Below are 23,604 nucleotides of genomic sequence, written 5' to 3'. Positions count from 1 at the left end.
CCACCACCCGCCCGGCGCGCAGCCCGCGCCGGCGCCGCTGCCGAGTTAGTTGAGCCAGTCCGGCCGGCACCTCGCGGAGCCCCGCCGGACCGTCCGTCACCTCGCGTCCTGGCCTCCCCTGGGTTCCCGAAGAGCTCTCGAGGACCGCCCCCCCACACCCGATACGCAGCCCCCACTCCAGCTCCAGGGAGGTCTGGGGTCTGACCTGGGGGTGCCCCCCGTGACTGCCCTGTGCGGGTCCGCGCTCTCTAGGGGTCAGCCCCTGTCTGTGTCGAACTCTCCTTCCGCCCAGGACCCCGGACAGCCCCACCTGCGCCCCCAGCGCACTGACTCCCGTCCTGAAACCGGTCCTGCAGGTCCCTGGAAGGTGGCGTCAGCATCTGCAGCCGAGTCGACGTTGTCGGAGCCTCCGCGGAGGACCCAGGAGAGTAGGACTAGGACCAGGGCCCTGGGCCTCCCCATGGAGAAGTCCGCTGCCTCAACAGAGCCCCAAGGGCCTCGGCCAGTCCTAGGCCGCGATAGTGTCCAGGTGCCCGACGACCAGGACTTCCGCAGTTTCCGGTCAGAATGTGAGGCCGAGGAGGGCTGGAATCTGACCTACAGCAAGGCCGGCGTGTCTGTGTGGGTGCAGGCTGTGGAGATGGATCGGACTCTGCACAAGATCAAGGTAAGATTGCCCAGTCCCACTGCAGCCTCCACTGCACCCTTGCTGCCTCAGACAGGGAGTCTCCTGCCTCTCTGCAGGGCCACAGATACCTGGTTGTGCACATGGACTCAGAAGGAGTCTCCTACCAGGGAACCAGGGGGAGGCACAGTTTGCTGGGCAAGTGCTCCTTACACAGATGGGCCAACTGAGGCCTGGAGAGGGGGTGTGACTCACTCTGGCTCACTCAGCCAGAAGCCAGGCTTCTGCATGCCCTTGCCTGCTCCTGGGAGGTGGGCTGCTGCCAGGCCTGTCTAAGAGAGTGGTCTCCTTCTGGGACTGCTCTGTCCTGGCAAATCTTTACTGGGTTCCTGACTTGAGTCATCCCAGGTGGGGAGACTGAACCCTTCTCTCCCTAATTCCTGGTTCTGTCCCCACTCTCTGCAGTCCTGGGTGCCAGGGACCTGATTCCTTCTTGCCTGATGTGCTGCTCTTCCCTCTTCTTTCCCTGGCTGCTCCCAGAGTCGCCTGCAGGGACTTAGGATTGTGGTTGGCAGATCCTGAAGGCAGGGCTTGGATGTCCCTGCTTTATACAGGGCCAGGCTATGGGAGGAGGGGACCCAGGGAGGCCAGCAGATGCAGGCAAGTCAGCTCCCTCAGAGCCTAAGCCCCACTCCTCACAGCCCCATGACTTTTCTCTTTGCCCATACTGGGCAGGTTTGAGGTTTGGGACCCCGTGAACCCACCTCCCCTTGGGGACTAGATGGGGCAGAGGCTGGTGAAGACTCTGGTCTAGAGGCCTCGGTAGCTGCCCCCAATATATCTGACATTGCTGTGAGTGCCTCATTTCGAGGGGGGGCAGTTCTCCCTTAAATGGGTTCTTGGCAGTAGGTTGTGCCCTTCACCTCCCTTGCCTTTCTTTTGCCCTCCTCTTTCTGCTGCCCTCCTCGGAGGTGTGGGGGAGTTGGAGGAGGGCAGGTGCAGAGCACTGGACTCAGAGGGCACTCCTGCCCTCAGACTTAGCTCTAGCATCTTGACTTCATACCATGGTCTGAGAAATCTGACCTTCCCTCTCTGACCCTATGCCTTTCTGCTTTACTAAATCTTAGTCATTTATAGATTTGTCCATCTGTCCCATGTGGCCTTCTGCCTCATGCTTTCTGTCTGCCTTCTCTTCCTACCCCCCCACCCCGCCCCTGCTCCCATGACTCTGTCTGCATCCTAGCTATCTGATTATCTCTTTCTCTCTGGGTTTCCATGTGCGTCTCCCCATCTGGGACTCTGCCCAGGCCTGAGGGCCCTGGGCAGGGGCTTCCTGGGGGCCTGACCTATGTGTGAGGCTGAGGACAAGGAAGCACAGGGAAGCTGTGGTGTCCCAGCTTGGTGCTCTCTGAGGGCAGGGACAGATCCTATCCCTCTTTGCATCCCTAGCATCCAACACAGATAGAGCAGGGATGAAGGATGAAGGATGAATGAAGGATGGAAAGAAGGAAGGAACAAACTGAATGAAAGGTGAGCAAGGTTGTTGTGAGAATAAGGTTGTTTTCCTGTGACCTGAGAAAGGCTTAAGGCTCTCCAGAAGGGGAAGTCTGAACTAAGTCCAGTACTCCCACCCTTTGTGTCAACAGGGCAGAGCTGCCTCCTCCATCTGGTTTAGTTAATGAATAAACCCAGCCCAATCCGGGACTGGAGATGATGGGTCTTGGGGCGAGACCTCCACAATAGACCCCCTTGTGGTCAGATCAGGCTTGTCAAGTGGCCTTGCTTGGGAGAGGAGGGGACTTGGAAAAAATGGGTGTTGTAGTTCCTAGCTGGGACCTGGATCCTCCTTCCATCTCAGACTGAGCAGTTTGGAGGTGCCAAAAGGCCCTTTGTAATCCCTGTTTCTTTTTTTTTTTTAATGTTTTATTTATTTTTGAGAGAGAGAGAGAGATAGCATGAGCAGGGGAGGGTCAGAGAGAGAGAGGGAGACACGGAATCTGAAGTAGGCTCCAGGCTCTGAGCTGTCAGCACAGAGCCTGATGCAGGGCTCGAACCCACAAACTGTGAGATCATGACCTGAGCCGAAGCTGAATGCTCAACCGACTGAGCCACTCAGGTGCCCCTGCAATCCCTGATTCATACTCCCTCCTAAATGGGGTGTGAGTGAGGACACTGAAGCTCAGGGAAGGGCAGAGGCCAGCCCAGGGTCACACAGCCAAGTCCTAGAAGAACCAGGCTTGGAACCCAGATTTCCTGTCTCCCAGCCTAGCTCTTTCTGTTCTCCTCACAATGGAGATAGAGTTGGGGACCGGAGGCAAGCAGGGCTGGGGCCTAGAATGGAGGCTGGGGCCTTGGCTATGGGCATCCCGACCTGCTGGCCCCCTGACTCCTGATCCCCTCAGCCTAGCCAAGTGGAGCTCTGGGCGATGGTCAGAGGTCTCTGAGCTCCCCATCCCTGAGGTTCCAGGATTCCCAGGTTCCATGCAGCAAATCTCATTTCTGATAGGAGCCCCTGGTTTGAGTCAAGCGTCTTTTCCATCTTTGAATTTACCCTCAGGCCAGTCCTGGGCAGTAGTAGGCTTGTCTCCATGCTACAAAGAAACTGAGGCCAAGAGTCACTTGCTTAAGATCACAGGCAGCTGAGGCAGGAGTAGGACCCAAGCCAGCCTGACTCCAGAGCACCTGCCCCGCTCTGCATGGGTTCACATTGTTAGTCAACGTCATGGCATTTGACCCCATCAATAACTCTTTGAAGTGCGTGGTATTCTCATAATCCCATTCCTGTTTGATAAATGAGACAGCTGAGGCCCAGAAAGGGGAAGTGGCTTGCCAAGGTCACACAGCAGGTCTGAAGCCAGAGTCCCCAGGGATGGTTGGTCACTCCAGGGGGATGGGACTCAATCACAGGTGTTTGTTTAGCTTTTGCCCCCTCACCCCATCCTGTCCCAGCCTGTCTGTGGGCCTGCCCTTGAGCTGGGAAAGCCAGCCTGTCCCCTGGACATGCCCTGTTCTTATGATCCTCAGGTGGGGGTGGGGGTAGGATTCCATCTGTCTACCTGATTGATTTTCTCCTCATCTCCCTTCCCCTAGACTTATCTTCTCCCTGTCCTTGTGTCCAGAGGTCCCTGAAGGCCACAGTAGCTCTGGGCCCACCATTTGGAGCCAAGACAAAGGGGAGAGGCTGTTGGAGGCCACCTCTACCCTCTTTCTCCCTCCTAGCCTCCAACCTGGCCTGCCCTTGGGTCTACACTGTGCTTTGGACACAAGGACAGGGAGAGGAAGCAGACACTGCCTCCTAAGAGGTCAGGCCTTGGTCCAGAGGCAGATGTTGAACACAGATCCTGGGTCCAAGGCAGAGGGCAGATTGGAACCCAAACCTAGGTCTCTCATTGCCCAGGCCAATGTCTGAGTGTATGAGAAATGCAAAACTAGGGTGTCTGCCAGTCATTTAAGCAGGGCCAGCGACGGTCCAGGCCTGGCTGTGGTATCCTCTTCTGTGGATGACCACTGGCATGTCCCTGCCCCTTTCTGGGCTGTTTCTCCATTTCTGCCTAGTGACTTTCCTGGCTCTAAGGGCCTCTGAACTCAACACCTGTGCTGGCACCCATGGGAGAGAAATGAGGAATGAAGGGAAGAAAACAGGAGGTGACATGGCCTGCTAAGCCCTGCCCCTGATGCTCATGTGCTCAGACTCTCCAGTGTTGCAACCTGCCTAACCTTGTGCTTGGCTAGCCATGTGAGAGCCAGAGGAGACCTGGTCCTGTCCTCAGAAGTTTCCAGACCCTGGTGAGGAGAGGAATGACAATTCCAGGTGACTTCTGCCTACTACAAGGGGCAGATATTCACAGGCGGACCACAGAGGCAGGAGTGGGCCCAGTGAGCAGGGTCCTTGAGGGGCTTGGTGGCTGGAGCAAGGGTGGGAGGTCTCTTAGAGGACTCTGGCTGAGAACCTGAGGTTCCTCTTGCTACAGGAAGCTGGGCAGTGGGGACCTGTCTTCTCTGACTTCCTTTCCAATGGCTCCTCCCCTTCTGCTTTGGAGAAAGCTCCACAGCCCTTCCCTTCCCTATCTCACTGTCCACCTGCTCCCACAAAGCACCCTCACCCCACCCCTCCAAGCTCTCAAGTCTGTTCCTTCTAAGTCCCTCAAGTCAGAGGTGTCTGGAAACTTTAGAGGAAGTCTTTCTGGGCTAGGCTGAGTCTGCGGGGGAGAGGGCACGTTGTCCAGAGTCACAGCCACCTGGCCTTGGGCAGGTTGCTGCCACCACCTAGGCTTTAGCTTCTTCATCTATTTAGTGTGGATAGTAGTGCTGCCCTGCCTGTCTGTGGGCATTTCATTCATTTGCTCATTGAGTGAATGTTCACTGATAGCCTCTCTGCCTGGCCCTATGCTGAAGGTTAGGGACAGAGAGGGGGATCAAGCCCAAGCGCCGCTCTCAAGGAGCTCCTTTGTGCATGGACAAACATTTGTCACAGGAGCTATGGAGACCCAGAGGGGGCCTGTGAAACAGACTTGGGGGCCAGGGAAAGCTTCCTGGAATGTTCAGGTGATCCCTTTGGAATTGGGTGGACAATGGGATGGACAAGTTTGATTGCATTGGGAGCCTTCCATATAGAGGAGCAGCTGTGCAAAAAGCAGAGGCGGGAGATAGAGCAGTACATTAGGAGACCGGCAGGTGGTTAGTATGGAGTTGGAGGTGATTAGAGAGCTGGACCAAAGTCCTAGGACATGGGTTCTAGAGGTCCTGGGGTGCCAGGGGAGGGTTTTTGATAAAGCAGGTAGGAATTGGAAGGGGAGGAAGAGGAGGATGAGGAAGCTGTATTTGTCCAGACAGAGGTGCTGAGTCCTGTGCTGAAGCAGGGGCTGTGGGGAGTGGAGCAAGGGATTGCATCCAGAGAGATTTAGGAGGGATAATGGATGGGACACAGCAGTTATAGATAGTGTAACCCTTTGTGGTGTGCAAACTATTGTGCAGGTGCAGGCTGGGGTGTAAGATGGTGTGGATATGCAGCCCCATTGATGCCTTCCTTGGGGTGAGGAACCTTGTGAGTGTGAGTGGAGTGGGGGTAGGTGCCTCTAGTCAGTGTCCCCCTGGGGCCAGAAGAGCCCTTAGTCCCCAGGCTGCCTTGGTGCCTCCACACCCAGCTCCCCAGGCTCTGGCTTTTAAACTTTAACGAGCCCCAGCTCAGTTTCCAGCCGAGAGTCTTTAAAGTTTCAGGAGGTGAGAGGAAGGAGGGAGTCCTGGAGACAGATGGGTTTTCTTTCTTCCTCTGCATCTCCATGCCCGGCTGGGCCAGGGCTGTGGGTGCTACGACTCCAGAATCTGGGACGTTGGCTGTGTCACTCCAGCCGGTTCCCGAGGGGCTAGGGCAAAGGCTTGGCAACCAGGTTGCCACCATGATAGATAGGATAGAAACGTTATTCCAGCCCTGACCCTTTACCTTGGCCTCTGACCTAGGCAGATGAGCATGTGTCAGCAACAGGTGGGCAGAGAGCTGTTCAGACCAGGTGTTAGGGTTGAGGTGTCCCTCACTTTACCCCCTTTGGCATGCTTGGGCTAGCCTCAGTGTTCTGGGGCCCTTGAACCTTCAGAAATACAGATAGTGAAAAAAAGTGGCAGGCTCAGGACTTAGCGGTGGATCCCAGGCCAAATACAGGCTCCTCTCACCTGTCATTAGAGAGCCTGGGGCAGGTGACACAGGGCCGCTGGAGCTATTATCTGGGGCTTTAGCCTAACAACTGCCTCCCTGCCTCTCATCCTGGGCTCTCCAAAGGCAGATACTTGCTACTTCTGATGTCTCTAGAATCTTTCTGTCCTGGGGCAGGTGAGCAAGGCCTGCACATGTACAGTGCCCCCTGCAGCACACACATGGGAAGTAAGGGGATGAGTACTGTGGACCTGGGCCATTTAATCTCATCCTTGGGTTTCATGCCACAACCTGCATCTGCTCCTGGTTCCATGAGATCCTCTCTACCATCTCCTGGCACCCGCACCTGCCATCCCTCCCCATCTTTGGTTCCTTCCAAGTTTCCTGGGACCTGATTCTGGACCAAAGAAGTGATAAAAAGTCTTAAAGCAGAGGCCTGACAGCCAGAGGGGATGAAGTTCCTTTGTGTGTCTTTGACATTCATTCATTCAACACATTTTTATTGAGCACATATTATATGCCAAGTATTGTGTTATATCCAGGAATTTAGTGGCACCTCAGACAGATCAGACTTAGCTGTTAGGAGGCTTACATCCTGAGAAGGCGACAAGAAGAACAGAAATAAACAGATAATTAAATAAGATACCAGATGGTGGTTATGTGTTCTGAGGACAGGATGGTGTGATAGAGGTTGTCTGGACTACTTTGTGTGCATTTTCTGTTTGTGGGGCTGGATTGTGTGTGACTGTGTGTGTGATAGGGTCCTTGGCTAGGTGGACTGTGAGCCTCTTCACATCTGCCCAGGTGACAGCCCTGGGGCAGAAAACTGATCGGGGTCAGTAAATCGTATTGAATGTATGTGTTTGTGTGTATGTATGTGTGTGCATGTGCCTGGGGTTGTGTGTATGTGCCTCTGAGTGTGGGACTGTGTGTTTCTGTGTCTGGCTTTACCGTGTGTGAGTCACGCCCCCTCACTGCAGCAGAGTTGTCTCTGATCCAATTATGTCTCCTCAGCTGTCTCCTGGCAGCTCTAGCCCCGGGCTCAGTGCTGGTTCTGCCACAGTTTTCCTCTCCCTATCTCCATCCAGCCTCCAGGCCCAGCCTCTGGGCCTACCTCCAGGTCTCAGAGTCTCCGCTTGGGGTGTGTCCTCTGTCCCTGTCTCTGATGGTTACTGCCTCTGCCCTTATGTCTCTACTTGTCCCTTTTCCTCCATTTTTTTTCTGTCCCAGTATTTATTCATTCAACAAACCTCTTCTCATACCTCCCACCCACTCTGTCAGCCACTGTGCCGGTGCTGGAGACCTGGAGATGGATCAGACGTGGGCCCTGCTCCTGAAGCCTAGTGGGGAGATTGACGAAGGTGGGGATAGCCCTCCAAGAGAACTCAGGCCGAGGGAGGCCAGTGGCTGACAGAAGGGGGGGTGGTGGCTGGGTGGGGCCTTGGGACCCTAGCAGGAGCCAGGTGGCAAGCTGAGCAATTCTTGGTGAATCCCTCAGTTGTGTAGGCTCCTAGAGGCAGGGGTGCAGACTGAGAGTGAGAAGGAGTGGGGGCGGAACCAGAGTGAGGAGGACATCTTGGAGTTGGGATCTGGCCCGAAGGCAGAGAGAGAGAGATAGCAGGGACTTTCAAGGTGGGCAGTGCCATCATCAGCTCTGGGGTTTAGAAAGCTTCCTAGCTGCTGGGGAAACACTGGCCTGGGAGCCAGGAGACCAGGGACAAGGATGCGGCTCCCGTGATCCAACCAAGGATGAGGAAGCCTGCCTCGGTTGGTGAAGAGGAGCTGTTGGGAGGTCATGGCTGAGTGGAATCCCAGGCATGAGAGAGAGGGAGGAGTCCAGAACCATGCCTAGGTTCCAGGCCCTGGAGGAGGCGGAGGGCAGTGGGCTTTGGGGTAGATAACACCATAGTACTGGACATGGTGAGAGTGAGCCTGTGGGCCGTCCAGGAGATGATGCCCCAGAGGCTGTTAAAATCGCAACCTGGAGCTCACTAGAGAGAGTGGTTTGGGGGCATCGGGCAGTCTCCGCAGCCCTGGAAGGTGTTTATCCAGTTTGTCTTTGTCTTGATGTCTGTGTGTCAGCCCTGGCCCTTGTCTTCTGTCACTAGTCTTCCCATCCCTCCCTTTTCTTCCAGGCCCACCCACTCTCTGCCTTTAGCATTTCTCCCTCTTCTCTCTGGCTCTCCCAGCTCTGCCAGGGCTGGAGTGGCAGGAGCTCCAGACCAGGAGGTCAGCTTCGGAGATGTCAGAGCAGGATGTCCTCACTGCTGCAGAGCTGGGGCCCACTGGTCTAGAGTCTGAGGGGTGTGGTAGGGGTCCAGGGAAGCTGCTGGAGACTGGAGGGAGGGATGGGGAAGGAGGCAGAGCAGGTATGAGTCACTCAGCCCTGGATGGAGAGCACAACAAAGGGCCTGGGTTAGTCTGCCTGAGCAGACTTAGGAGCCCTGTCTAGGGGCAGCAAGGCAGCACCTGCACTCTCCACAGTCTCAAAGGGACCCCACTTTTGGGGAGAAGAAGGTTTGGAGGTATTTGGTGCCAGATCCCCTTCCCTTCAGAAGAGAGGGCCGCTAGGCTTGTGTGGTCATTGTGCAGGTGGGGATACTGAGCTAGAAGATGGGGAAAGGAGCCCCTGCTCTGGGCCCACACCACACATGTTCTCTGTGTCCTTCCAGCTCCCCTCACTCTGGACAGAGCCAGCCCCTAGCAAGGGTCCTCAGGGACAGGCCTCACCTGGCCAGATGCTTGCTGACCTGGGATTCCTTGGGGCCTCCACAGAGCAGAAGCTGGTTCTCAGGGAATAGCCGTGGTGAACTGTGGGTAATGCTGGGTTCCGTGTTTGTTCCTCTCTTCACTTTCTTGAGCTGCCATTTACAAATGGCATAATCTTCCCTCCTCCCAGGTAATTGAGAGGATGGAATTAAATGAATTTGTGAAGCTCTTAGCACACCATTAACATTTGCTGAATGGATGAATGAATGAACAGCCTGAGGTCCTCAAGGGACAGCTCCATTTCCTCCCGCCTCCTTCCACGCTCACTCAGGTTACCTAGTGGCACTGCGGAGCCCTCCCCTTCCTCCAGCCAGTCCAGGCCATTTCCAGCCCCCAGGCTCAGGCCAGCACCTCTGCCCAGAGCTCTGTCACCTTTCACCTAACTGACGTCTGCTCTTCCACTTATCCTGTAGGACTCCACTTACGTGTTCCTCCTTTTAGCTGCATCTTGGCCTCCTGCACCCTCTCTGCCTGCCTTGCCCACCCACGTTGTCATTGCCTATGCAGTTGAGGGTAGGAGGCCCTGGGTCGCCTCTGGTGCCACTCCTGGCATGGTCAGATGATGCAGAGCCTTTCTGAGGTAACTCAGCATCGACATGGGCAGCTCAGGCCCCATCTCAGTTCAGCCCAGGCTTCCAGGTCCAGGGAACAAGGACCCCCGATTCTGGACAACACTTTCAACTTGGGGTGGGGGTGGGGAGTATAGTTTCTATGTCTTGTGTAAACTGTGTGGTACCAAGAATTCAAAAATGAAAACTAAATCACTAGAGCCTCAATTCCTGAGTAAACTTTTCTTTGGTTCCTTTCAACTCTCATTTAAGGGTATGGATAATTTATACGTACTTTAGACCTTGGCACAGGTACATGTTTGTATCCTCTTTTTCCATTTAACATCGCATCTGTAAAAGTTCCTTATACTGCTACAGAATTATTAATTCAACATTTCTGGCAGCTGCAACATGCCAGGCCTGTTCTGGGTTCTGGAGGTTCAGAGCCTGCCCTTCCCTGGGCAGGTGGGGGTGCACAGTTCTCAGCAGCTGGGCAGTCATCATCCAGGTGACGTGTCTTAACCCAACCAGGCCCAGCTATTGGTGGTGTTTCAGGTTCTAAGTATATTTTGGCAATTACAAATGCAATAATATAGTCATAAATATTGTAGCAAGGTTTTTTGGTGTTTTATCCTGAGTAAAAATTTCTGATTCTGGGATTCCAGGAATTGAGTTGAAAGGCATTTTTATGATTTAAAAGACATTTGCCAATGGGGAGCCTGGGTGGCTCAAGTAGGTTACGTGTCTGACTCTTGATTTCGGCTCAGGTCATGATCTCATGGTTTGCAGCATTAACCCCTGCATCGGGCTCTACATGACAGTGCAGAGCCTGCTTGGGTTTTCTCTCTCTCTCTCTCTCTCTCTGCCTCTCCCCTGTTCATGCTCATGTGCTCACTCACTCTCTCTCTCTCTCTCCCCCTCCTTTTCCCCCTCCCTCTCAAAATAAATAAATCAACTTAAAAAAGTTTTGCCAAATAGCTGTTCAGAATGGTGGAACCAATTTTTGGTGTCAATAACTGTGTAATGATTTTACCATGTCCTCACAAGCAGTAAATATTTCATATATTTTAACTAACTTACTAAATATAAATTGGCACCTCAGTACAATTTAAATTTACTTTTCTTTAACTAGCAGAACTATTAAGGATCTTTCAGCAAGTCCCGGAATCTTCCCTGAACCTTTCTCTGACACCCCCTACCCCTACACTGCATTTTATGCAAGGATGATGGCAGGAGGAGAAAGCCTCAAGTGCCATGGAGATTTTTACAAGAGTCTAGGAGATTTTCACCAAGACCTTCCTTCCGAAATCCACAGAAGCACTAAGGACCGCCGGCTGTGGCCCCTGCACTCTAAAAGTCAGAGAAGCCTACACAGGCCCAACCTCTTTGCTGGCTCTCTTGTCCATCCTTCCATTCGGAAACATTTCTTTACTGACCCATGCTAGACACAGAGGATGCCCAGACGAATAAGGGGCCAAAGCATTGCAGGCCAGTCAGTGCATTGCAGTGTGTGCTGACGGAGGGAGGCCCTGGGGGTGGAGGAGACAAGAAGTAGGTCCCAGGTCATCCTAAAAGATTTAAGGATAGGAAGAGCTGCCTGGACAGGGAGCAGCCAGACTGAAGTTTGTTCAAAGACAAAATAGGGAAGGAGCCAGAGAAGGAAAGTTCTTGGAGAGCAGGACTGATCCAGACCTCTCTCCTCCTGTATCTCATTCCCCACTTTCTCTCTGACCCCTTATGTCAGTGCCCTTGAGCTATTCTTCAGATTTGGGGGGTGGGACAGGGAGGAAGGTGTTACAGGTCTGCATTCTTAGAGCCCCAGAGCAAGGGCAGGTGCTTTATCAGCTTGACTTAATGCTGGCCTCTTGAGGGCTTTGGGAGAGACAGTGGGGGGCTCTGGGAGGGAACCCTTCAGAACCGGAGGCAGTGGGGCTGCTGAAGCTGAGCCTCTCACCTGCAGTATGCCCCAGACCAGGCTGCATTTCTCAGCCCCAGGGCAACATGGGGCTGACAGTGCCTGGTTGTGTGGGCTGTGATGGGGGGAACAGGTACATTTTTTGTAGGGCCCTGGTAACCAAGAGTTGCCCATTCATTCCCTGTCCATCCATGCTGTGGAGGGATCTGGGGCAGTTTTGTTTTTTTAAACTTTATTCCTTGGCCCTGTATATCCTGCCCATTAGGGATTAGCAAGAAGGTGTTCCTGTAGGCAGGGCCTGAGAAGTCCTGGGGGGAGTGGCGGGTGTGGGGGGGAGAGGCTGGGGCTGGGGCTTTCTGTACAAGCCTCGCTTAATCCTCACAGCTCCATTCTGAGGGGAGGATTATCTTTGTTTGACAGATGAAGATGCTGGGACTCAGAGCTGATGTCCTTTGCCCAAGCCAAGGCCAGGAAGGCAGGATGTAGCGGGGCAGAGACCTATCTGACCTAGACGGCCTGGAACTGCTGTATAAACACGAGCCTGTGTGGCCTGGATGGGTCTGGTGGGGCAATGCAGTGACTGAGAGATTTTCCGGGGTCTTCCAGGTGCAGAGCTCCAGGGCAGAGTTTTGGAAAAGTACAGGTCTGTCTTTAAGCCCAGAGCACTCTGAGGATAGAGTCAGGAATTCTGCTCTGAGGAAAAATGTCTGAGCTCTGCCTTCCTGGTGAGCAAGCCCTCTGAATCCAATGAGCTCTGCATAATAACCATCCATTAACTAAGACAGTCTCCAGTTGCCAGCATGTTGTTTGAGCTGGGCCAGTTCTGCCCCTTGATGAAGGTAGCAGAACCCTTGACACTTTGGGGTCAGGCACACCCAGGCAATAGTTCTCTGTTTCACCACTCTTAGCCTTCAGGCCTTGGTCAATCCATATAGTGTTCTGGGCCTCAGTTTCTGCATCCGTAAAATGGGGATGATGATACCCATTGGGGTTTTGGGAGGATAAAAGACAGTATTGGTGTTGCAGACAACTGGCAGAGGCAGTTTGCCCTACGTGTCAGCTCCTGTGGGGTCCATGGGCCACGTGCTGTCTCCTCTGTGGTGATGACTCAGGCAGTGATTTGGAGCCACTGGTACATGGTAATGATTATTGAGGCTGTGGTTATTGTTCAGGGCTGGGATTGATTTGATACTGAGTGCCCCACCTAGTCAGGAACACTTCCTTTGATTTGAATATGGTTCTGTTGGGGAAAGATGATTTATATAACAGTTATTCCTTTTACAATACTGTCTACCAAAATGCAGCACAGTGAGCAGCAGTGCAACCTGTGGGATGTTTCAGAGCCCACGTGAACCCCTTACCTTCTCTGGGCCTCACTCTCCCCAGTGGTAACTAAAGTGTGTGAAGAATTAGATCATCTCCTGGGTTCCTAGGACTGTGGGATAATCCGTGTGGCTCACGAATCCCACGGGAAAGGATACTGGAGACCTGGGGTGAGGGCCAAACTTGGGTCCACCTGTCTGTCAGTCTGCATGTTACTGCCCTGGCCTTTGGCCCTCAAGGCCATACCACAGCCCTGTGAAGGTGATCTTACTTCTTGTCCCCTGTCTCGGGTCAGCTATCTCCCTGCGTCCTGGGAGATACTGCAGCCCTTCTCTCCGCCTCCCCTTTCCCTCCTTCAGTAGAGATCCCTCCTTCTCTGATGCTGAGCACTGGGAAGGCCCCCAGAGAAGTACAGGGCAAAAGGTAGGAGAGAAGAGAGGGGTACAGTGAGACACAGCTTGGGCACTGGATCCTGCTGGGTACTTAATTATTTATTTATTTTAAATGTTTATTTTTTTTAGAGAGAGAGAGAACACACACATACACAGCACAAGTAGGGGAGGGGCAGAGAGGGAGACACAGAATCTGAAGCAGGCTCCTGGCTCTGAGCTGTCAGAGCAGAACCCGATGCAGGGCCCCAACATATGAACCATGAGATCATGACCTGAACCAATGGAAGCCTAACCAGCTGAGCCACCTAGGTGCCCCTGTACTTATTTAAGCCTCCAGGTGTTTGCACCCATCAGTCCCTCTGCTGAAATGCCCTCTCTCCCCTTGTGGCACTTCTGCCACTTTTCCATTTAGGGTCCGTTGCCTTCTGCTCCCGCAGTTGCTGTGCCCCTCTCCCCTACCCCTACTCATTCTCTACTGGGATTCTGTGTCCTTGTCCCTCATGCCACCCACTTCTTGGGGCCTCTGGTTCACCTCCGAGTTCCTCCTGCCCAGTTGCAGGCCTGGTACACAGCAGACTCCAGAAAGTGGTGAATGGTTGGATGGACGGATGGGCAGGCCCCAGGATGTGGCAGGAGAAGAATGCAGGGCACAAAACATGAGGTGGCACGTGTAAATGTGACCTGGTCCCATCATATCTGTGGAAGGGTGAATGGCTGCTCATGGAAGCCGGCTGAAGACCTAACAGCTACTATTTTATGAGTATTTCCTATATGCCAGGTATATTACATACATGATCTCATTTAATTTAATCACAAAATCCTCCTGAGACAAGTACTATTATTATCCTTGTTTTTCAAATGAAGAAACTAAGACCCAGGCGCTGTGCCCAAGGGGGAGGAATGGGAACGGGAACGTGGGATTGCCAGACTCAAAACCTGCAAGAGTCTCCCCTGGTGGCCCCCTTCACTTGTCCAGTCCCTTCTGACCATGGCTCCATAGGATTAAGCGTGTTGAGGGCTGAGGGTGTGCAGGTCCCAGGGCTTCTGAGCAACCCCAGTTTTCTATCTCCCGGGGCTGGAGAGAGTGGAATGCAGGAAATACAGTCTGTAGTTTCTCTGGTGTCACGTGCTCCCGCTGGGCCACAGTTTTCTCAGCAGCAAGTCAGCTTCCCTGCTGTCACCAGGCTTTGAGGGGTTTGCAGCTCAGCATGGCTTCTTGCCTGGGTGACCAAGAGCAACCCCCCTTCAGTTCTGGTTTGCAGGGGGAGCTCCCAGATGTCCAGATGAAGTGACTGACTTGCCCAGGGCCCAATGGCTGTGCGATCCAGTCACAGGCCTGCCCCTCAGGTGCTCTCCAGTGACTCACCACTACCCCCACCATCCCTCTGAAGCCTCTTAGAATTACACCTCACAGATGTGTTGGCTGCCACAGTGGGCAGGAACAATTCCCTATGTAATTTACCCCTCCTGGCACAGCCCCCTGCCTCCTGGGGGCTGTGGAAAGAGCATGACTGGGAGCCAGGTGGGATGAGGACACCCATGGTCACTCTCCACTCTGCTCTCTGGAGCAGCCACCCAGCCCACCTGTCTTGTCACCTGCAGTACCACTGCCCCAGCCAGGGTTCCCTACCCTGCCAGCAGGGAGCCACTGCTGGCCTTCCTGCCCGAGAGCCCGCCACCAGCCTGGGAAACCTTTAAAGTTCCCCTCTTTATTTGGAAGATGAAATGTTATCTCCTCTCAGCCTTTTGGCTAAGATCAAGGGTGAAGATAAAATGTTATGCAGAGTTTACACTGAACTGCCAGGCCTGTCTCGGGTCTGTCTCGTGGCCATCCATGCCCCACCCACTGCCTCTTGTCTCAGAGGGAGGCCTTTGGTCCAGAAGCCACTTAGCCTTGAGCCTGAGGGAGAATGGGCAGTGTCTGGGCAGTGCGGGCCCCCCTCAGTATGCACCCAACCCCTAGCCATGAGTGCACCTGGGCCATTGGGCACACTGAGCCTGGCCAGAGGAAAGAGGCAGTCAACTCAAGAGCATAATTCTGTTGGTACTGCCCCTCCACACACTCACTGCCCAGGATAACACCTCTGAGGACTTGCAAAGCCAAATCAGCTTCCAAACTTGGCTGTAGAGAAGCTCTTGTTTCCTCAGAAGCCACACTTGAGTGGTCCTTGATGGCTTAGAGTACAGGAAAATCCGGTTTTGAATCCCTGCTCTGCTGCTTTCCGGCTGTCTGATTCAGGCAGGTTGCTTAATCTCCGGGGCCCCAGTCCTTTACTTTGTACAGCACAGGAGTGAAGACCAGCTTATAATTTGGGGTAAAGAGTGAGCATGCGTTGAATGTCTGCTGCAGCGTCTAGACCTCGACACGGCTGCTCAGTGCAGGTCGTCTGGATGCTGCTTCTGCTGCCATTTGGACCTCTGCCACCTCCCCCGACACCTTTCTCACCATCCCAGCCCTTCCCTCACTCTGTTCACTCGCTCACTCGTTCCTTCACACGTGTCATTGAGTCTCCTCAGGTCTGATGGAGTTCCCGAATCCTTCCTTGACTTTCACAACCCTGACACTCAGCAGGGGGGACTCTGGTAGACGTCCCTTATTTGGGGTTTGGGGTTTGTCTGATTTTTCTAATGACTAGACTTCAGTTATGCATCTTGGCAGAAATGTCACCTAAGTGGTGACTGTATTCTCTTCATTGCATCCTACCAGGCAACACCCAGTTGAAACTCGGCCCATTACTAGTAATGTTTGCTGTGATCACGTGACTCAGGAGGGGGTCTGCCAGGCTTCTCTACAATGAAGTTACTCATTTTCCCCCTGTAATTAATAATATTTTATGGGAAGTAATACCCTATTCCTCATCAAAAATTCCATTTATTTATTCATACCTATATGTACTTTGGTTTCCTATTTAATTCAGTGGAATATAATATTTTTTGATTTAAAAAATTTTTTAATGTTTTTTATTTTTGAGAGTGTGTGTAATTGTGGGAGGGGCAGAAAGAGAGGGAGACACAGAATCCAAAGCAGGCTCCAGGCTCTGAGCTGTTACCACAGAGCCCAGCACAGGGTTCAAACTCAAGAACAGTGAGATCGTGACCTGAGCCAAAGTCAGATGCTCAACCAACTGAGCCACCCAGGTGCCAAATATAATCTGTTATTTTTTTAATTCTATTTTGTATGTTAGAGCATGTATGTGCAAGCAGGTGAGAGGGGCAGAAGGAGACAGAGAGAATCTTAAACAGGCTTCGTGTTTAGCACAGAGCCGGATGCAGGGCTTGATCCCATGACCCCGGGATCATGACATGAGCCAAAATCTGAGTGGGACACTCAAGTGACTAAGCCATTCAGATGCCCTGATTATCACTATATTGATACACAGGTTGTCCTAGTTTTAGCATGTGATAGGTGGCCAATTCTCCAATCTCCCAGGGTGTGGAATTTTCAATGCTAAAACTGGCAAAGGCTTGGGCAGACCCTGACAAGTCGCTCACCCAACCAGTGGGAGCCCTTCATCTGACTTCTGTGTCTGCTGGGCAAGGTCCTATCATTCTGTGAGTATGTCCTTACCTTCTGGCACAATAAGATGTTCCAGGCTCATCTTATCTGACCCAGCCCCAGAATTCTGCATTTCTCTAGGAAGATCTGGAACCAGGTCCTTTTGAGTATTAGGCTACACCACACCAGGGGAACTGGAGCAGATGGAACTCAGCTTGTCTACACACCACACTCTTGTCCACTTCTGTGCTGTTCCCTCATTGTTCTTTCTTCCAGGCCCATTGGCAGACACCTGCCTTCCAGACTGAGCTCCTCTGTGGAGGCTGATGCCTCACTCCACTCGGCAGAGCTGACCTCCTCCTTCGGGCCCTTACCAGGCAGTTTAGGGCACCTCTCCATTTTCAAGTTGGTCTCCTCCCTCAATTAGAAGCCTCTCAAGGACAGGCCTCAGATTCAACTCTGATTCTTCTGTGCTCTGCACAGAGCCAGAACTGGAGCTGTTAGTTAAATGACTGGATCTAGAATCATAGCCTTCCTCATGGATCAGAAAAGCGGAGAGGGAAGGTGATTTGTTCAAGGTCACACAGTGAGTCTTTGCAGTCTAGAATCTGTCCTTGACCTTTGGTTTTGTCTTGTCTTTTGTTTTTACAGTTTTATACCTTTATTTGAAAATCAGTAATTACTTCTCATCCATATTAACTGTCTGTAGATTTTTGAAAGTGATGACAGGTACACAGGTAACCAAAGCATAGAGCTTGTTTCAGTCTTCATCCTTAGTATGTTTCCTGGACAACCTCATGCAGATACGGTATGAAGATTCTTTATTCCTTTGGCCCAGACAGCTTTGTTGAGCCTGGTGTCAGTGAGCTTCTGGAGTTCCCATCTCCATGGCAAATTTCTTTATCTCTTTGGGTGCCCAAGGGGCACTCTTCTTGAAACCCACTCCTGAGGTGCGTTTGTAAATGTTGACGGTGCGTTCTCTGGTCACTCCCTCACTGATGGCAAACAGCCCTTCTTCTCATCATGCTTCTCTACGGGAGTCATTTTATTGGGCACTGGTTGGAAAGTGACATATTTGAGACGACCGGAGAAATGTGAATATGCTCTGAGGATTAGCTGTGCTGAAAATTTATTGAAACAAAATGGTAGAGATCGCTGCCTGAAGAAGGTTGCAGGATGGAAGGCGCCGTATAATCTCATGGGGGGGCAGGGGACATATGCACAGAAAAGGCTTGGGAAGAACAATCACTAAAGTGTTAACAGTGGCAATCTCTAAATGATGAGAATATGATGGTTTTCTTTTTGCTGTCTGTATTTCTAATTTTTTAAAATATATGGTACTGTTTCTACAATAATGAAAAGATTTAAGTAAAAAGATCCCTCAGAGATACTGAGAGATGCACTCACACGTGCCAGGTACTATCTTTTTTTTTTTTTTTTTTGCTTCCCCCACCCCCATCCCCGCCCTTCTTTCTGCAGCCAGCAGCGGAGGTGGTACCTTTATTTCTGCAAGGTACTATCCTAAGTGCTTTATACACATTACTGCATTTTGTTCTCAGAGAAATGCTCTGAAGTATTAGCCCCATTTTAGACTTAAGAAAGCCGAAGTTTGTTTTCTATGTGTTTCCCGTGGCACTTTCTGAATGCCCAGTTCTGGGAGACCTTTTTAAACTACACAAGATAACTTGTCCAGTTGCTGAGCAGACCTTGAGCCTGGGGTTTGAGCTTTAGGGTGAAAATAATCACCGAATAAGGACATGAACTAAGTTTCATCTTGCTGAATGCAAACCCAGCAAAACCTAGTTCTGTTTTTACTTGGTTCCCAGACATATGATCTGGGTTAAATCCCAGCTCTGCTGCTGACTAGCTGGGTGACCTCAGTCAAGTTACTTAACCTCTCTCAGCTTCAAGTTCCTCCTTGGATTTCTTGTCTGACAGAGTCGTTTTGAGGGTTAAATAAAAAAAGGTATTCTTGGCTCTTTTCTTCCCTAGATGGAAAGTTCTTTGAGGACAGGGCTAGAAACTGTAAGAAATCCAAAGGTATTTGTTGGATAAAGAAAAAAAAAGGCAAATGGTATGGTCAGGTGATGGTATGGTCAGGTGATGAATACCATAAATGAAAGAAATCATCTCTTTAGGTATTTATTTGTTTATGCTTTCATTTCTTTGGCATGTACCCATACCAGGTTCTGTCTTAAGTCAGCCATGAGCCTCCACCCCTGAAGTTCAGGGGTCTGGGAGGGCATAGATATAGAGATTTAGTGTATGGGAGTCCAGAAGGTCGGGCGTGGTCGTTCAAGAAGGCTTCGTGGAAAAGGAGACTGGGATGAAAGGGGAGGTTTGGTGGGAGTTGAGATGGGGAGATGGTGTCTGGATACAGGGGCTGTCTGTCTCCTGGCAAAGGTGGCTTCTGGGAGGGCTGGGCAGGTAAGCTGTTCTTCCCTGTTCTTCTCCCCTTCTTGCCTGTCTGCCCTGTGGTCTCCTGGCCAGAGCTCTTAGCCCTGTGTGACCGTGACAACCCATGTGTCTGTCTGCAGTGCCGGATGGAGTGCCGCGATGTGCCAGCTGAGACACTCTATGACGTCCTGCACGACATTGAATACCGAAAGAAGTGGGATAGCAACGTCATTGAGACTTTCGACATAGCCCGCTTAACAGTCAACGCTGATGTGGGCTATTACTCTTGTGAGCAGGCGCAAGAACACCGATCCTAGCCTGTCTGCTTCCATCCAGGCCTCCTGCCCAGCTTCTTTTTGCCACCTTTCCTCGTTATGATCACTCCCATGGCCAGGCTGCTCAGAGACTTGAGAGCTTAGATATAGGGCCACCCTCCCTGACATTTCTGTCCACTACTAGACCCTTGGGCGCACACACATATACTCACAAACACATATGTACTCCCATGTTCACGTATACACACTCTACACACATGCACACAGAGTCATGTACACACCCCGCGGCCACATGCCACATATTCATAGTCACACATTTTCAGATACACACACTCACAATAATATATTTACATTCACATATATGAACAGGTCAGGCCAGCAAGGTAAGGGCCATGTGAAGTTGTGAGCAGGAATGGCTGGCGACAAGAGGGGCGAGGGTTCTGTCTCTTTCCTAGTATCAGCTCTGGGACTGTTGTCTGGTGGGTGGATGGTGGGTGTTCCTGTTTGGATCAGGGGGAATTGCCAATTAACGAGGCCTCCCTGTGTCCCTGGCTTCTGCTATGCCCTCCCTTGCAGGCAGGCAAGCCAGTGGTCTTGCTGAATTGTCCCTTGCCCTCCACAGGGAGGTGTCCAAAGCCCCTGAAGAACCGTGATGTCATCACTCTCCGCTCCTGGCTCCCCATGGGCACTGATTACATCATTATGAACTACTCAGTCAAACATCCTGTGAGTCTACCTGCCTTCCCTGCTGGGTGGGCAGGGGAAGGTCCCAGGTTCAGCTGGGCCAGCAAGCCTGGCCCAGGAAGAGGCCTCTGGCTACTACCATGACTTTCACGAAGCTCTCTGGCCCTCAGTTTCCTTACTATATAGTGAGAATAATGGCTCTTGTCTCCCTGCTCAGCTCTCAGGCAGATGAGAAGAGGCCCTTGTGGGCCATCACTGTGCACAAGTGGGATGGGCTGGTTGGGAAAGGAGGTGCAGGTGGTAAGACGCCCTGAGGCTGGGTCGCCTTGATCTCGTGGCAGGCAGGATAGGCAGGTACAGCTGGCCTGCGCAAAGATGAGTGCATGTGTGAGTGCCCATGTATGTGCTCATGACCCTGGACCCCAGACTGAGGGCTCTCCCGAGGGGAACAGGGAAACCTTGAGAGGCAACAGTGACCTAGACTGAGTCCTCCCTTTCTTCTTACCCCAACATTAGGCCTGGTCTGGAGTGGATGCCAGGGGATGTGAACTAACTGTGTGTGTGTGTGTGTGTGTGTGTGTGTGTATGTGTGTGTACTCACAAAGACACTTCTTTTGCCCAAACCCTGAGTCTCACCTCCCTTTGCCTTCCATCCCCAGAAATACCCGCCTCGGAAAGACTTGGTCCGAGCTGTATCCATCCAGACGGGCTACCTCATCCAGAGCACGGGGCCCAAGAGCTGCGTCATCACCTACCTGGCCCAGGTGGACCCCAAAGGTGAGGGCTTGGCCCTGGCAGCTTATCATGGGCTCCTTTCCTATACCACAGGAGATGTGGCCTGATCTACTAGGGATCAAAAAGAGCCTCTGTTAGGAGATGTTTTGTATTTTGGGGCATCTTCATCCAAAATATCATCTGAACCAACGTTTGAGAGTTTATAATGGTTTGAAACGCAAAAGCCAAGGTGGTAGCCACTGCTCCATGACAAAGCTTGGGACCCTTTTCCTGGGCTCCCACACCCCCATGCTCTGACTGGCTTCCTGCTTACTGGTTGCTTTCACTCTGTCTGTCTTGCTGGCTCCCATCCTCTGCCCATCCCAGAGGCCTGAGTTTTTAAGGCTTTAGTCCTCCTCCCCATGGGAAGGCTCAGCTATTCCCAAGGCTTCTGTGGCCAGCTGACATGTCTCTTTCTGCTGGGATCTAGATCCCTGTGGCCATTGGCCTCCTGGACTCATCCCTCAGGATGTCTTCTGGGACCTGAGACTCACTGTGTCCAAAGCAGGACTATGAACTATCTTTCCCTCCTAGTTTTCCCTTTCTCCTAAGCCTCCACCCCCTCCACCCATACCAAGAACCGGTGGTTGACTGGGGTGCCCTCTGCTCAGATCCCAGGTCTGGCCACCAATTCTTGTTGATTCTACCTTCTAAAGAGCTCCTAAATCTGCCATTTCTCTCCACAGTCATCACCTTCTCTGTCTGTACAGCTACACAGGGATTTTTCCCAAACATGTATTTCCTCATGACTCTCTTCTGATTAAAATTCTCCTGTGACTTTCTGTTGCCCTGTTGCCCTAAGCCCCTGTCCCAGGTTTCCAGTCCTTCCCCACACCTTACACGGCCCCACTTCCCCATCTAGGCAGCTTTCCCCCTCATCCTAGAAACACCTCTCCTCCCTTACTCATGCCCCTAGGGCTGCCTCATGTGTCATCTCCTCTGTCCCTGATGCCCAGAGTTACCACTGGTTCCATGCTCATGGTCCCATTCCCTTCCAGCAGAGCACTTGGCACACTGTTGTGTCCCAGACAGTGAGTTGCTCTTTGGGTCCCTGGGGCTGGTCCAGAGTAGGTGTCATGGAGTGGATGCGGAGTGTGAGTGAATGGGTGAGTGTCTAGAGGATGGGTAAGCCCCGAACATCCTTGCCCGGGTGTGCCCCAACCCCACCAAGCACCCAGCAATGTAGGCCAAGGGCTCCCTAGCACTTCACTGACTGACCGTGCTGGGTGTCAGAGGCAAGGGCAGACACTTGGGAATGAGAGAGTGGATAGTTGGGCTGTGGATTCCAGGTGAGGCCAGGATGGGGAGCTAAGCCAAGAGGCTTATGTAGCAGCTCGGCTGGCTGCGTGGGGTAGGGGGCTTGGAAGGACAGGTAGAAGGGGGATGGAATGTCAGGGCTAATCACAGGTTGGGTATGAGAAGGGATGTCAGTGGAGGGGAGGTGGCAGGCAGGAGTTTGGTGGGTTAGGATTTCAATCCACTTGTAGCCTGTGGTCACTTAGACCCTGTGGTTTTCTTCCATGCTCTGGGGCTCAGCAGAGGGACAAGAGGGATATAGCAGGTGGGTTTGGGGGGGCAGACAGAATTGAGCCTGGGGACCTTGGTCTGAGGTAGAAAGAGAGAGTGAGGGTGATGAAGTCTTGTAGGACTTGCCTCACAGCCTCCTCCCCTCCCATGGAGAAGAGCCTTGGAAGCCACAGGCCGGAAGGAGTGGGTTGGTATGTATGTTTGGAGGGGGCTGCGTCCCTGAGTCTGCTTCTTCCCTTCTCTCATTACCCTTCCCTGTTCTCATAGGCTCCTTACCCAAGTGGGTAGTGAATAAATCTTCTCAGTTCCTGGCACCCAAGGTGAGTGGCCTTGGGACTTTGGGGTACGTAAGCAGGGAAAGAGGGTTCCGGCTGAGGGGGTGGGTCTAGGAGTCGGGGGGGCGGCGTCAGGGCCGAGGGGCGGAGTTATGAAATGAACAAGAGTCAGGGTCCCGGGAGCTGGGAACTGAGCCGCTAGTGGGTGCAGGCCCGGAAGTGGCAAAGACTCAGTCTCACTCCACAACCACCCCTGACTCGGATGTGCGGCGGCGCCCCCAGGCCATGAAGAAGATGTACAAGGCGTGCGTCAAGTACCCTGAGTGGAAGCAGAAGCATCAGCCGCACTTTAAGCCGTGGCTACACCCGGAGCAGAGCCCGTTGCCGAGCCTGGCGCTGTCGGAGCTCTCCGTGCAGCACGCGGACTCGCTGGAGAACATCGATGAGAGCGCAGTGACAGAGAGTCGGGAGGAGCGCTTGGGCGGCGCGGGCGGCGAGGGCAGCGACGATGACACCTCGCTCACCTGAGCGCGGCACCACCGCAGGGACCTAGACAAGATGGAGTGGGGCTGGGGTGGCGGATCCTCCCGCGCTTTCTCCCCTCCCCCACCCCCTGCGCCCTCTAGGGATGCTGGGCTCGGGCCCAGGCTGGCGCTGCAGCCTGGCTGGACAGAGCCCCAATAAACGATCCCACAGCCTCAGCTGGATTGTCGCTGTGCCTGTTTCCCACCTGCCTGAGCACGACCACTGATCACCGTCGCCTTTAATCCCCTTATTCTAGAGTTCATTTTGTTAATTTTATTATTGATCCCCTGGCTTTTGCCCCTTTAGTCATCCCCTCATTTCCCCACGTGTAACTCGGGTATGTGTCAGGTTGTCACCCCTTCCTCTTGTCCATGGTGTGTTCTGTTCTGTATCTATTCCTTAGTTCACTCATCCATTCACCTGACCTTGTTA

General features: G+C 52.7%; 1 protein-coding gene across 2 annotated transcripts in view; it reads left to right on the top strand.

The window, feature by feature from the left end:
* Positions 1-23,348, top strand: part of STARD10 (StAR related lipid transfer domain containing 10) — a 27,154-nt gene extending 3,806 nt beyond the window's left edge. For both annotated transcript variants that reach the window (XM_029957136.1, XM_029957135.1), the window contains exons 2-7: positions 357-667; positions 19,253-19,400; positions 20,010-20,113; positions 20,731-20,848; positions 22,640-22,692; positions 22,930-23,348. In XM_029957136.1, the coding sequence (XP_029812996.1) occupies positions 461-667; positions 19,253-19,400; positions 20,010-20,113; positions 20,731-20,848; positions 22,640-22,692; positions 22,930-23,175 (876 nt within the window). In that variant the 5' untranslated portion in view covers positions 357-460 and the 3' untranslated portion in view covers positions 23,176-23,348. The remainder of the gene's footprint in view (positions 1-356; positions 668-19,252; positions 19,401-20,009; positions 20,114-20,730; positions 20,849-22,639; positions 22,693-22,929) is intronic.
* Positions 23,349-23,604: the final 256 nt, after the last annotated feature.

This window comes from Suricata suricatta, chromosome 11 (genome assembly GCF_006229205.1).
Source record: "Suricata suricatta isolate VVHF042 chromosome 11, meerkat_22Aug2017_6uvM2_HiC, whole genome shotgun sequence".
Lineage (NCBI taxonomy): Eukaryota > Metazoa > Chordata > Mammalia > Carnivora > Herpestidae > Suricata > Suricata suricatta.
This window is presented reverse-complemented; position numbering and strand designations above follow the sequence as displayed.